Source organism: Rhinopithecus roxellana, chromosome 5 (assembly GCF_007565055.1).
Source record: "Rhinopithecus roxellana isolate Shanxi Qingling chromosome 5, ASM756505v1, whole genome shotgun sequence".
Lineage (NCBI taxonomy): Eukaryota > Metazoa > Chordata > Mammalia > Primates > Cercopithecidae > Rhinopithecus > Rhinopithecus roxellana.
In genome coordinates, this window is record NC_044553.1 from 119,554,477 (window position 1) to 119,566,921 (window position 12,445).

At 41.5% G+C, this 12,445-nt stretch overlaps 1 protein-coding gene across 2 annotated transcripts in view; it reads left to right on the forward strand.

Annotated features, from left to right (window-relative positions):
* The first annotated feature begins 6 nt into the window (after positions 1 to 6).
* The window catches only part of WDR93 (WD repeat domain 93), a 49,658-nt gene continuing 37,219 nt past the window's right edge, over positions 7 to 12,445 (forward strand). Inside the window, exons 1-3 of one of the 2 annotated variants that reach the window (XM_010378626.2) lie at positions 7 to 65; positions 9,619 to 9,963; positions 11,210 to 11,402. In XM_010378626.2, the coding sequence (XP_010376928.1) occupies positions 9,661 to 9,963; positions 11,210 to 11,402 (496 nt within the window). In that variant the 5' untranslated portion in view covers positions 7 to 65; positions 9,619 to 9,660. The remainder of the gene's footprint in view (positions 66 to 9,618; positions 9,964 to 11,209; positions 11,403 to 12,445) is intronic. The other variant, XM_010378627.2, reaches the window with a different exon arrangement.

The following is a 12,445-nucleotide window of genomic DNA, read 5'->3' on the forward strand; positions in this document are numbered from 1 at the left end:
TTCGCTGACTTCCGGTTTAAGCCGGAAGTTGTGGTTACCAAGGCGACGCAACGCCGCCGGGCCAGGTGAGCAAAACTTTTGATCCTACCTTCGGGTGCCGCGGCTCCCCTCGAGTCCCAGGACTCCCCTTTACCTGTAGAGTCTCCTAGAGGAAAGTCTGAGGGCGTCCGTCTCCCCAGACTCGGGCATTTCCGGATGCCTCGCAGCTGCCCTCAGATCTCAGGTTCTCAGGAACCCGGGGTGAAATCCCGAATGGTCTCTCCAGCCTGAGAACTCTCTTGCTTGGGACGGTGGGGCCTAATCGTTTCCCAGCGCCGTGCCTCTTTCCCTTGAGCTACACCAGCTCCATGTATGGTGAAGGAAGCGGTTAGGGCAGAGATAAGCCAATTCATAGTGTGAACCTAGCACGAGAGCCGGATGAAGTGAGAGAATTTTCTGCGTGGATTATTGAACACTGAAAGAAGATTGTTACCTGAGGTAATCCCTAAAAGAGTCATTGTGAGCAAAGTGAAGCAAAAATAGATTGCAATGAAATTGCACCGCTGAACATTCGTTCTGTGCGGCTTGAAGAAATGGAGCCTCACCCACTCCGTGGCAGTAATTTTATAAAATGTACCCTCTATAACCACAAAATAAGGTCGGCCGGCGCGGTGGCTCACGCCTGTATGTAACCCCAACACCACTTCGGGAACCGAGGTGGGCGGATCACCTGAGGTTAGGAGTTCGAGACCAGCCTGGCCAACAGGGTGAAACCCCATCTCTACTAAAAATACAAAAAAAGTAGCCGGGCGTGGTGGCGGGCACCTGTAATCCCAGCTACTTGGGAGACTGAGGCAGGAGAATCGCTGGAACCCAGGAGGCGGAGGTGGCAGTGAGCCGAGATTGTGCCACTGCTTTCCAGCCTCAAAAAAATAAAATAAAATAACATCAACATTTTTGTAATCCTTATTCTCTTGGTCACGCCAGCTCATAACATTTGCAGGCCCTGGGTAAGAGTACAAATGGAGTCCAGCATACCGTATGTTTAAATATTTTAGTTATAAATCAAGTAACAAATTGTTAAGTAAAATATAGTCTGTTTTCCTACATTGACAAATAAACCCTCATAGTGATGTAGAAGGCCAGGTTCATTTTCAGAATTCCTAGACTCCTTAGAACACCTGGAAACACAGCTGGAATATGGCAATGTGGGGAGAAGTGGCCCCCAGTCTTTTCCCACTTCCCTTTCTTTTCTGGTTTCTGGTGCCCACCTACATTCCCTGCCAGGAGCCTTGCATACCATCCTGATACTCCAAGCCACATCCAACTTTTGCCCAGACCCCTGCAAGCAGCCGTGCCTTGGCCACCTTTCAGATCAAAGAGTGCTCACAGCAGCAGCTGGGTTTGCCCTCAGGAGAAAGCTGAGAAAGGCTCATGCAGGCCATGGTGTCATTTGGGCAGTAAATTCCAGGGGTATTGGTACCCTGAACATGGTCTAGACTCCAAAAGAGGGAAACTAGGCTTTGGGTGAGCATATCTCCTTGGCCCCATGGGTTACTCATTTTTTGCAGAGGAAAGAGCCTGGAAGAGAGCCAGAAGTTTTCTCTAAGTGCATGGCCCTGGTCAGGGAAATTCTGCAAGCAATAAGAATTTATTGAGTGCTGGCCATATACCAACCACTGTGCTGAACTCTAGTCCTAGGGTAAAGGTTAATAAGGAACACAGTAAACTGATAAGTACAATACAGAGATATGTTAGATGATAGAGATGAGCACAGGGTGCTTCTAAACACAGATTTATGTAATCTGTTTTTTGTTTTTGTTTCTGAGACAGAGTTTCGCTCTTATTGCCAGGGCTGGAGTGCAATGGCGCAATCTCGGCTCACTGCACCTTTTGCCTCCTGGGTTCAAGCGATTCTCCTGCCTCAGCCTCCTGAGCTGGGATTACAGGCATGCACCACCAGGCTCGGCTGATTTTTTATATTTTTAGTAGAGACGGTGTTTCACCGTCAGGCTGGTCTGGAACTCCTGACCTCAGATAATCCACCTGCCTCGAGCTCCCAAAGTGCTGGGATTACAGGTGTGAGCCACCGTGCCCAGCCTTATCTGTTTTTTATACCTACAATTCTGCTTTTTTCACAATATCATATAAAGTGAATCATATAGTATGTAGCATTTTCTTTTCTTTTCTGATTTTACTTAGCATAATGCATTTGAGATTATGTTGTGCACATCAGTAGTTTGTAATTTTTTATTCCACAGTGTGAATGTATTATAATTCATTATCCATTCACCCACTGAAGTACATTTGTGTCGCCTCTAATTTGAAGCAATTATAAATAAAGCTGCTATAAATATTTAAGCACAGATTTTGATGTGAAACATAAGTTTTAATTTTCCTAGTGTAATACGCAGGAATGTGATTGCTGAAACATATGGTATGTTTAACTTTGCAAGAAACTACCAAACTGTTTTTCAAAGTGGCTATACTATTTTGTATTACCACTGACAATGTGTGAGAGCTTATCTGTTTGCCTACTGATGAACATTGGGTTGTTTCCACTCTGGGGCTCCTACAAATAAAGTTGTAATGACTGTTCGTGTACAAGTCTTTGTATGGACATATATTTTCAGTTCCCTTCTACCACTCTTAAGAGTGGAATGACTGGATATGATGGTAGGTGTGTGTTTAACTGTCCTGCAGTGGAGAGGCCTATGCAAACCTACCCCCAAAAGTCTGAGAAAGCTGAGAGGCCAAAGCAAGAGGCTGACATACCCAGTTTCTCAGAAACAAACATTTAATAGGGACTTACAAACAGAAGCCATGTCTGTGTCTCAGGAAGCAAGACAAGATGGTGGATCCCTGCCATTATCCACCAGACCCTGGGTTTCTGTACTATAGAGAAAGGTGCTTCAGAAGGAATGTGTAAGGTAATTGCTTAAGGGCAGAATTTATAGCAAGGATGATAACATCAAGGTTGTTTTGACCTAAGGGCAATATTTACAGTAAGTGGTGCTCTTACACAAGGAATGAGCCCAGCTGGAAATCTTAAAGGTTTTTCTGGAACTGGGGATAATCAGAAGTTAACATGGAGGATTAGCATCCAAGATGGAGTTGCTTTGGCCTCCACATTAGCATTTTAAGAACTTGCCAAACTGTTTTCCAAACCAGTTGTACTATTTTGGTTTCCCAACAGTGTGTATGAGCATTTTTATTGTACATCTTCAACAACACTTGTATGGTCTATCTTTTTAGGCATTTTAATATATATGTAGTGGTATCTCATGTTTTAATTTGCATTTCACAAATGACTAATGATGCTGAACATCTTTTTATGAGTCTGTCTGCCATCTGTATATCTTCTTTGGTTAAGTATCTGTACAAATCTTTTGCACATATTTAAAATTTGGGTTATTTCTTTTTTTTTGAGGCAGAGTCTCACTCTATCTCCCAGGCTGGAGTGCAGTGACACTATCTCGGCTCACTGCAAGCTCCACCTCCCAGGTTCACACCATTCTCCTCCCTCAACCTCCCGAGTAGCTGGGACTACAGGTGCCCACCACCACGCCCAGCTAATTTTTTGTATTTTTAGTAGAGACGGGGTTTCACCATGTTAGCTAGGATGGTCTCGATCTCCTGACCTTGTGATCTGCCTGCCTTGGCCTCCCAAAGTGCTGGGATTACAGGCATGAGCCACCATGCCCGGCCAGGTTATTTCTTTTTGAGAGTTTTGAGAGTTTTAAAAATACTCTACACGCAAGCAGTTTATCAGATAAGTGACTTGCACATATATTTTCTCCCAGTCTGAGGATTACCTTTTATTCTCTTAACAGTGTGTTTTGAAGAAATATAAGTTTATTTTTGAAAAGGTTTAAATGACCAGTTTGTTTTTTTTAGGTTATACTTTAATGTCATGTCTAGGAAATCTTTGTTTAAGTGAAGATTGCCAATGTTTTCTTCTAGAAGTTTTATAGTTTTCAGTTTTACATTTAGGTGTATGATTTTACTTTGAGTTAATGGTGCAAGGTATGGTGCAAAGTAGGGATCGGCATTCAGTTTTTTCCTATATAGATATCTAACTGCTCCAGCATTATTTGTTGAAAAGAATATCCTTTTTCCACTGAATTGTCTTTGTGCCCGTGTCAAAAATAAGTTCTCCATATATGTTTGCATCTAATTTAGGACTCCCTGTTTGGTTTCATTGATCTATTTGTTTATTTTGATACCAATTCCACACTGTCTTGAATATTGTGGCTTTGTGATAAGTCTTGAAATTAGGTAGTGTTAGTCCTCCAATTATGAGTTGTAAAATTAGCTTCTTAATTTCTGGAAAAAAAAAGCCACCTGGGATTATCATAGGGATTGTGTTGAATTTGTACATGAATTTGAAAAGAATTGACATTTTAACAAAATTGAGTCTTCCAATTCATAAATAAGGTATCACACTCTCCATTTATTTAGGTCTTCTTTAATTTCTGTCAGCAATATTTTATGGTTTTCAGTATATGGGTGGGTGTTTTTCAGAGAGGGAGTTTCGCTGTATTGCCCAAACCAGAGTGCAGCAACGTGATCATAGCTCACTGCAACCTTGAACTCCTGGACTCAAAGCAATCCTCCCACCCACCGCAGCCTGCTGAGTTGCTAGAATTACAGGTGCAAACCACCTTGCCTGGCCCAGTTACAGGTTTTATATATCTTTTGTCAGATTTATCCCTAAGTATTTCATGTTTTTGATACTGTTGTAAATGGTATTTTTATTTCAGTGTTTGGTTTGTTGTTGCCAGTACATGGAAATACAATCAGTTTTGTATATTGAACTTGTATCCTACAACCTTTCTTTCCTCATTTATTATTTCTAGAAAATGTTTTTGTAGATTTCATCAGACGTCCTATATAAGCATATAATCTGGAGAAAAGGCAGCTTTACATTTTTCTTTCCACTGATGAAATAGTTCCACAACTCCAAAAAACTCGCTCATGCTCTCCTTTTTTTTTTTTTGAGACAGAGCCTCACTCCCTCACCCAGGCTAGAGTGCAATGACACAATCTCAGCTCACTGCAACCTTTGCCTCCCAGGTTCAAGCAATTCTTGTGCCTCAGCCTCCTGAGTAGCTGGAATTACAGGCACACACCACCACACCCAGCTTATTTTTGTATTTTTAGTAGAGGTGGGGTTTCGCCATATTGCCCAGGCTGGTCTTGAACTCCTGACCTCAAGTGTTCCACCCATCTCGGCCCCCCAAAGTGCTCAGATTACAGACATGAGCCATCGCGTCCAGCCATGTTGTCCTTTTTGAATAACACCCTTCCCTGCTTATAACTCGTGACAAACACTGATCTGTTCCCCATTACTCAGTTTGCATTTTTGAGAATGCTGTATAAATAGAATTACACTGCATATAAATTTTGAGACTGGTTTATTTCACTCATCATAATGTCTTTGAGATTCATCCATGTTGTTGTGTGGATTAATAGTTTTTTGCTTTTTATTACTGATATCGATATACCACAGTTTGTTTATCCATTGATAAACCTGTTGAAGGACATTTGGATTGTTTACCATTTTTGCAATTATAAAGTAGAGCTGTCATAAACATTTGTGTAGAGGTTTTTGTGTGAACTTACATTGGTGGTGGTGGTTGTTGGCGTTGTTGTTGTTGTTTTTGTTTGAGACAGGGCCTTGCTCTGTCATGCAGGCTGGAGTACAGTGGTGTGATCATGGCTCACTGCAGCTTCGACCTCCCTGGCTAAAGCAATCCTCCTACCTCAGCCTCCCAAGTAACTAGGACTATAGGTGCACATCACCACACCCAGCTAATTGACATCTTTATAATTTTTTTTTTTTTTTTTTTTTTTTTTGAGACAGAGTCTTGCTCTGTCACCCAGGCTGGAGTGCAGTGGTGCAGTCTCGGCTCACTGCAAGCTCCACCTCCCAGGTTCACGCTGTTCTCCTGCCTCAGCCTCCCAAGTAGCTGGGACTACAGGCGCCTGCCACCACGCCCAGCTAATTTTTTTTTTACAATTTTAGTAGAGATGGGGTGTCACTGTCTTAGCCAGGATGGTCTCGATCTCCTGACCTCGTGATCCACCTGCCTCGGCCTCCCAAAGTGTTGGGATTATAGGCGTGAGCCACCACACCCAGCCCACCTTTATCATTATTAAATGAACTTCTTTATTGCAGGTAATATTCTTTGCTCTGAAATAAACTGTGTCTGATATTAACGTAGTCACTCCAGCTTTCTTCTGACTAGTGTTAGCATAGTATACCTTTGTTCACCCTTTCAGTTTTGGCCTACTTGTGTCTTAATATTTAAGTGGGGTTTTTGTACACAGCATATATTGAGTCTTATCTATTCTGACAACTTCTATCATTTGATTGGAGTGTTTACATTTGATGTGATTATTGATATGGTTAGGTTTTGCTATTTACTTTCTGTTTGTCCCATCTGTTCCTTGTTTCCTTTTTCCTCTTTTTTGCTTTTTTAAATTAAGTATTTAAATTTAGAGTATTTTTATGTGTTTTATCGCTTTTGTTGGCTGTAACTCTTTATTTCCTTAGTGGTTAATTTAGGGTTTAGAGTATGCATCTTTAACCTAGCATAGCCTACCTTCAAGTGATATTAGTATACTTCCGTTTCTCCACTCCTAGCCCTTGTACTATTATTGTCATACATTTTTCTTTACACATGTTATTAATCCTACACTACATTTTTATTTTTTGTTTAAGCATTTTAAATGTCTTTTAAAGATATTTAAATAATAAGAAAAATCTTTTAATTTACCTAATGCATCCAGTGTTTTTCACTTCTTTATGTAAATTTCTATTTCCACCTGATACCATTTTCTTTTGTTTATTTAATTAATTAATTTGAAACAGGATCTCTGTCACCCAAGCTGGAGTGCAGTGACACTATCATGGCTCACTGCAGCCTTGACCTCTTGGGCTCAAGTGATCCTCCAAGCACATGCCACCATGCCTGGCTAATTAAAAAATTTTTTTTCTCCCTTTGTTGCCCAGGATGGTCTTGAACTTCAGGGCTCAAGTGATCCTCCTACTTCAGCCTCCCAAAGTTCTGGGATTATAGGCAGGAGTTACTATACCCTGTTCCTTTTCCTTTAGCCTAAAAGCCTTTCTTTTACATTATTTATTTTAATGCTAGTTTGTTGATGATTAATTCTTTCAATTTTTGTATGTCTAAAAAGGCTCTATTTCACTTTAATTTTCTGAAAAATATGTTTTCTGGATATAGAATACCAGAGTGACAAGTTTTTTTCTTTCAGTACTTTCAGATGTTGCTTCACTGTTTCTCACTTGCATGGTTTCCTTCAATAAGTCTGCTGTTATTTTTTACTTTGTTCCTTGGTGCATGGCATGTCTTTCTTCTGGCTGCTTTCACATTTTGTCTTTATCCATAATTTTTATATGGTTTTTCTTCTCAAATCTGTGGGTTTATACTTTTAATCAAATTTAGAAAATTTTCGTCCATTATTTCTACAATTTTTTTTTTTGTTTCTTCCCTTTTTTGGGGATTTCAGTCACACTTGTATTAGGCCACTTCAAATGACCTCACACCTCAGTTCTTCTCTTTTTTCAATCTTTTTTCTTCTTTTGTTTCATTTTGTTTCTATTGCTGTGTCTTCAAGTTCACTAATCTTTTCTTCTCCCCATCTAATTTGTTTTCCTCTGAAATCTTCATGTTAATCTAATCTAATGTATTTTTCATCTCAGACCTTGTAGCTCTGTCTCTAAAAGCTCATACAGATATAAATATAACAGTTATAACTTTATAACTTTGTGGAAAAAGTTGTAACTGTTTTGTCTGCTAATTCTAGTATCTGTATTGACTCTGGTTCAGCTTTAGTTGATCAATTTTTCTCTTTATTATGGCTTATATTTTCTTGCTTTTCTATAGCCCAAGTAATTTCTTTACTGGATCCTAGACATTGTGAATTTTACTCCATTGAATGCTGGATATTTTTATATTCCTCTAAATATTCTTGAACTTTGTTCTGTGATGCAGTATGTTACTTAGACATAGTTTGATTATCTAACTTCTAAGATTTGATGGGTGATAACAGAGGAGCATTTATTCTAGGGCTAATTTTTCCCACTACCGAGGCAAGATTTTTCAGAGTACTCTACATAATCCCTGTGAATTATGAGGCTTTCCAGTCTTGCTGGTGGAAATAGGCATTATTCTTGGCCCTCTGTGAGCTCAGCTTACTCTCCCCACTAATTAATTCAGTGGTTCCTTCCCCAGTGTCAGCTAGTGTCTTCATACTCACACATTGAAAGCATCACAAATGTACTCCAGCCAGTAAGCAAAGATGACGATGGCAGCGGGGTTTTACAAGACTTCATGACCCTAGGCACTCATACAGTCCAAGACCCTACTCCACTATATATTAAGCACCTTAAAATGTATCCCATGTTCTACATTAAATATTTTTTAGAAAACTGTAACATATGAAAGGCTTTTTATATTGCACAAGTTTGAGGTTTTTTTTTTTTTTTTTTTTTGAGACAAGGTCTCACTCTGTCATCTAGGGTAGAATGCAGTGGCACAATCTTAGCTCACTACAACCTCAAACTCCTGGGCTCAAGAGGTTCTCCCACCCCACCCTCCCAAGTAGCTGCAGATGCATACCACCATGCCCAGCTAATTTTTAAATTTTTTGTATAGATGGGATCTTGCTATGTTTCCCAAGCTAGTCTCCAACTCCTGGCCTCAAGCAATCCTCCCACCTTGGCCTCCTGAAGTGCTGGGATTATGGGCATGAACCACCCCACAGGCCCTACAATTTTGAGTTTTCTGAAGTAAAGATTACTCGTTCTCTTCTTGTAGACATGAACTTTATTTGTATACATATACAGACTTTCATATATTTATAAGTTGATGTATACATATGTGTGTGTACACACACACACACACACACACACACAGAGTGGAGCTAATAAACTGTAAATGTTTTTGTAAATATTTAATTATCATCCACAGGAGCAATAAGTATTTCATTCCCCAAATCTGTGGTGCAGACAGAAGTGGAATTTTATGGGTCTTATTTTGGTCAATTCTTTTTTTAATATCTCAAACATTTCTGGAGGGTCTTGAAAAATCTCATGGGCCCTGAGCACTGTGTCTGCAGAACTCCTGGGCAGCAATAGTGGGAAAGGAGAAAAGGGAACAAATCAGTCGGGACTGGGAATGCTTGATCTGCATCTGATTGGGGGTGAAGGAAAGAAAGGGAGGAGAGTTGTGGCTCACTGCCCACCTGGCTTGGGCACAGCCATATGCAGAGAGAAAGGAATGAGGAGAAAGCATAAGTTGTAGGAGAGAGGGTGAATTGTATTTGGGACAGAAAGACATCTGCCCTCCTATCAACAAGGGTATCAAATTCCTCTTTCCTTCTTAGTACACATCATCTAGGGTTGGCCTGGAAAATACCTGCCTCCTCTAATGTCCTTACTAATATGAAGAGCATATCCTAATAATGTGGTAATAGTCCTCTGGTAATTAAGGAAAATGCCAGTCTGTGGAATAAACAGTCCCTATTGGCTATTGTGCTAGAAAAGGATGGTGTGCTATCTTCTCATTGTTTCCTTTTTTCCAGAATTCCTTTGTTTACTTCTCTTATCAGCTTTTCAGAGTTTCGTAGAGATTCCCAGTGCCGCCTTCTGTGATGTCATTCCTCAGAGGAAGTCAGACCCAGAAGATAAGGCACCCCATTGGTACACGAAAGGGACCATTGGAGGTGCCACCCCCAACAGAGAAGGACTGGCCTAAAGAGGATGAAGAGGATCATGTCCTCGTGGATCCATATGAGGAGCTGGATTCCTTGCCTCAGCCTTATCGAATGATCAACAAGCTGGTGAACCTTCTGTTTGACCAGTCTTGGGAAATTATTGAAGAAAGGAACGCATTGAGGGAAGCTGAGAGCAGCCAGATCCAGCCCACCGTCTTCCCTCCACTTGGAGAAATCCAGGTATGTAGTAAGCAGTTGACGAGGAGCCCCTGTTTCTCAGTTGAGTGTTAATAAATGAAAGCCCCTGATCCAGGAAGGAATTCCTACCAGAAAGCTGCATTCAGTAAGTCAGTGCATTTTTGAAAGATTAGAAGCATGCTGATGTTGATTAAAATGATCTGGTAATTGCCTGGGGGAAATATGGGACATTCTGGTTAATTGAATATTATTCTTTTATATTCAGTGGTTGTTACTGAAAAATCTTCTTTTTTTTTTTTTTTTTTTTTTTGGAAACGGAGTCTCGCTTTGTTGCCCAGGCTGGAGTGCAGTGGCCGGATCTCAGCTCACCGCAAGCTCCGCCTCCCGGGTTTACGCCATTCTCCTGCCTCAGGCTCCCGAGTAGCTGGGACTACAGGCGCCCGCCACCTCGCCCGGCTAGTTTTTTTTGTATTTTTTAGTAGAGACAGGGTTTCAAGGGTTTCACCGTGTTAGCCAGGATGGTCTCGATCTCCTGACCTTGTGATCCGCCCGTCTCGGCCTCCCAAAGTGCTGGGATTACAGGCTTGAGCCACCGCGCCCGGCCGAAAAATCTTCTTAATGTGTTAATCTACTCTCTTGCTGGATGGCTGAGGATCTGCCAGTGCCTTGGCTACCATTCTTCCCACAGTGCACTAGCTGAATAAAGTACAGGGCCTGTGGTCATGCCTAGTGTTGTGAATATACATTTATTCTCAACTCCCTTGTTTTCTCTGTTCTCTTTGCCCTAACAGTGAAATACTATGAATTTCTTGATGCTTAGGCAAGAGTTTTAGATGAGCACTATGTTTGGGAATGTTGTTTTATCGGGTTTTTTTTTTTTTTTTTTTTTTTTTTTTTGAGACAGAGTTTCGCTCTTGTTGCCCAGGCTGGAGCACAATGGCGTGATCTTGGCTCACTGTAACCTCCGCCTCCCAGGTTCAAGCATTCTCCTACCTCAGCCTCCCAAGTAGCTAGGATTACAGGGATATGCCACCATACCCGGATAATTTTTGTATTTTTAGTAGAGATGGGGTTTCACCATGTTGGCCAGGCTGGTCTCAAACTCTTGACCTCATGTGATCTGCCCATCTTGGCCTTCCAAAGTGCTGGGATTACAGGCTTGAGCCACCATGCCCGGCCAGGAAATGTTATTATTATCTAGGAAGGGCCCCTGACTGTCTCTGAAAGCTAACTCATATTATTTGAAGACTGTGACAACTGAAAATAATATTTTTCCTTGTTTTCCCAGCTCAACAAAATGCCAAATTGTATGGCTGTTTCCCAAGACTATGTGTTTATTGGAGGAGCCAAAGGATTCACAATTTATAATCTGTACAATGCTAAACAAATATATGCATGGGAGAAGCTTAAGGTTGATGTCACTTCCATCTGGGCCACAGATTTGGGGAATGAAATACTTATTGCTCCTGTGGATGAAATGGGTATTGTTCTTCATCTTTCTTTTTAGCCTAATTTACAGGTACCTGTAGACTGTTCTCAGTTTAATCTCCTTTCGAGGTATGAGTGGGGCCAGGCATGGAGACTTCTCCCTGGTCATGTAATAGTAACTATATGTACAGAACAGGTATGGTGGGTCAGGTACTGTTCTACCATTCCACATGTGCTAGCCCATTTAATCCTCACGGCAGCCCTAGAGGGGAAGTACAATTTTTTATTCCTGTTCAGAAGAGGCAGCTGACTTATGGAAGTTAAATAACTTACTTGAGGTAACATGGAAAGTCAGGCTTCAAACCAGGCAGTATGGCCTTGGAGTCCACACCCTTCCAGCACTCAGCAGTCCTCTCATACAAACCAGAGCTTGCTCTTTTTCCCTCAGCCTGAGGATGAACGAGGCCTCCATGGGGAGTATGGTATGGAAAACTGTAGACAGTGTCCTAGATAGGTGAGCTGTTACTCTTGGTTGCCCCCCAAAAGCTAGATTCCCTCTAGCCTGTCCTTATGTTTGGGTGAAACAGACTGTTACCTGTGGATATGAAGAGGTTTCCTGCTTTGTGGAGGATGAGAAGGCAGATGTCAGCATTGGCTGGAAGTGAGTGAGGTGGCTGTGTCATATTGTGGCAGGCAGAGTGGAAAGTGCCTGCTCACTTGGAGATCATCTGTGAAGGCATGCATCTCTCTAGACATCAGGCTCTGCTCAACCAGCACAGGTGCACTGAAGAACTTTCTGCAGGAGAGTGACCTAACCAGACTGGCATTTAAGAAGGGCACTCTGGCAGGAGTTTGAAAAAGGCAAAATGAGAGGCAGAAAAACTATTGTAGTCATTGAGGAGAGAAAATTCTGAACAGCAGAACCAAGGCAGGGGCTGTTAAAATGAAAAGGAAGGCCAGGCACAGTGGCTCATGCCTGTAATCCCAGCATTTTTGGAAGCCTAGGCAGGTGGATCACTTGTGGTCAGGAGTTTGACACCAGCCTGGCCAACATGGTGAAACCCTGTCTCTACTAAAAATAAAAAAAAAAAAAAAA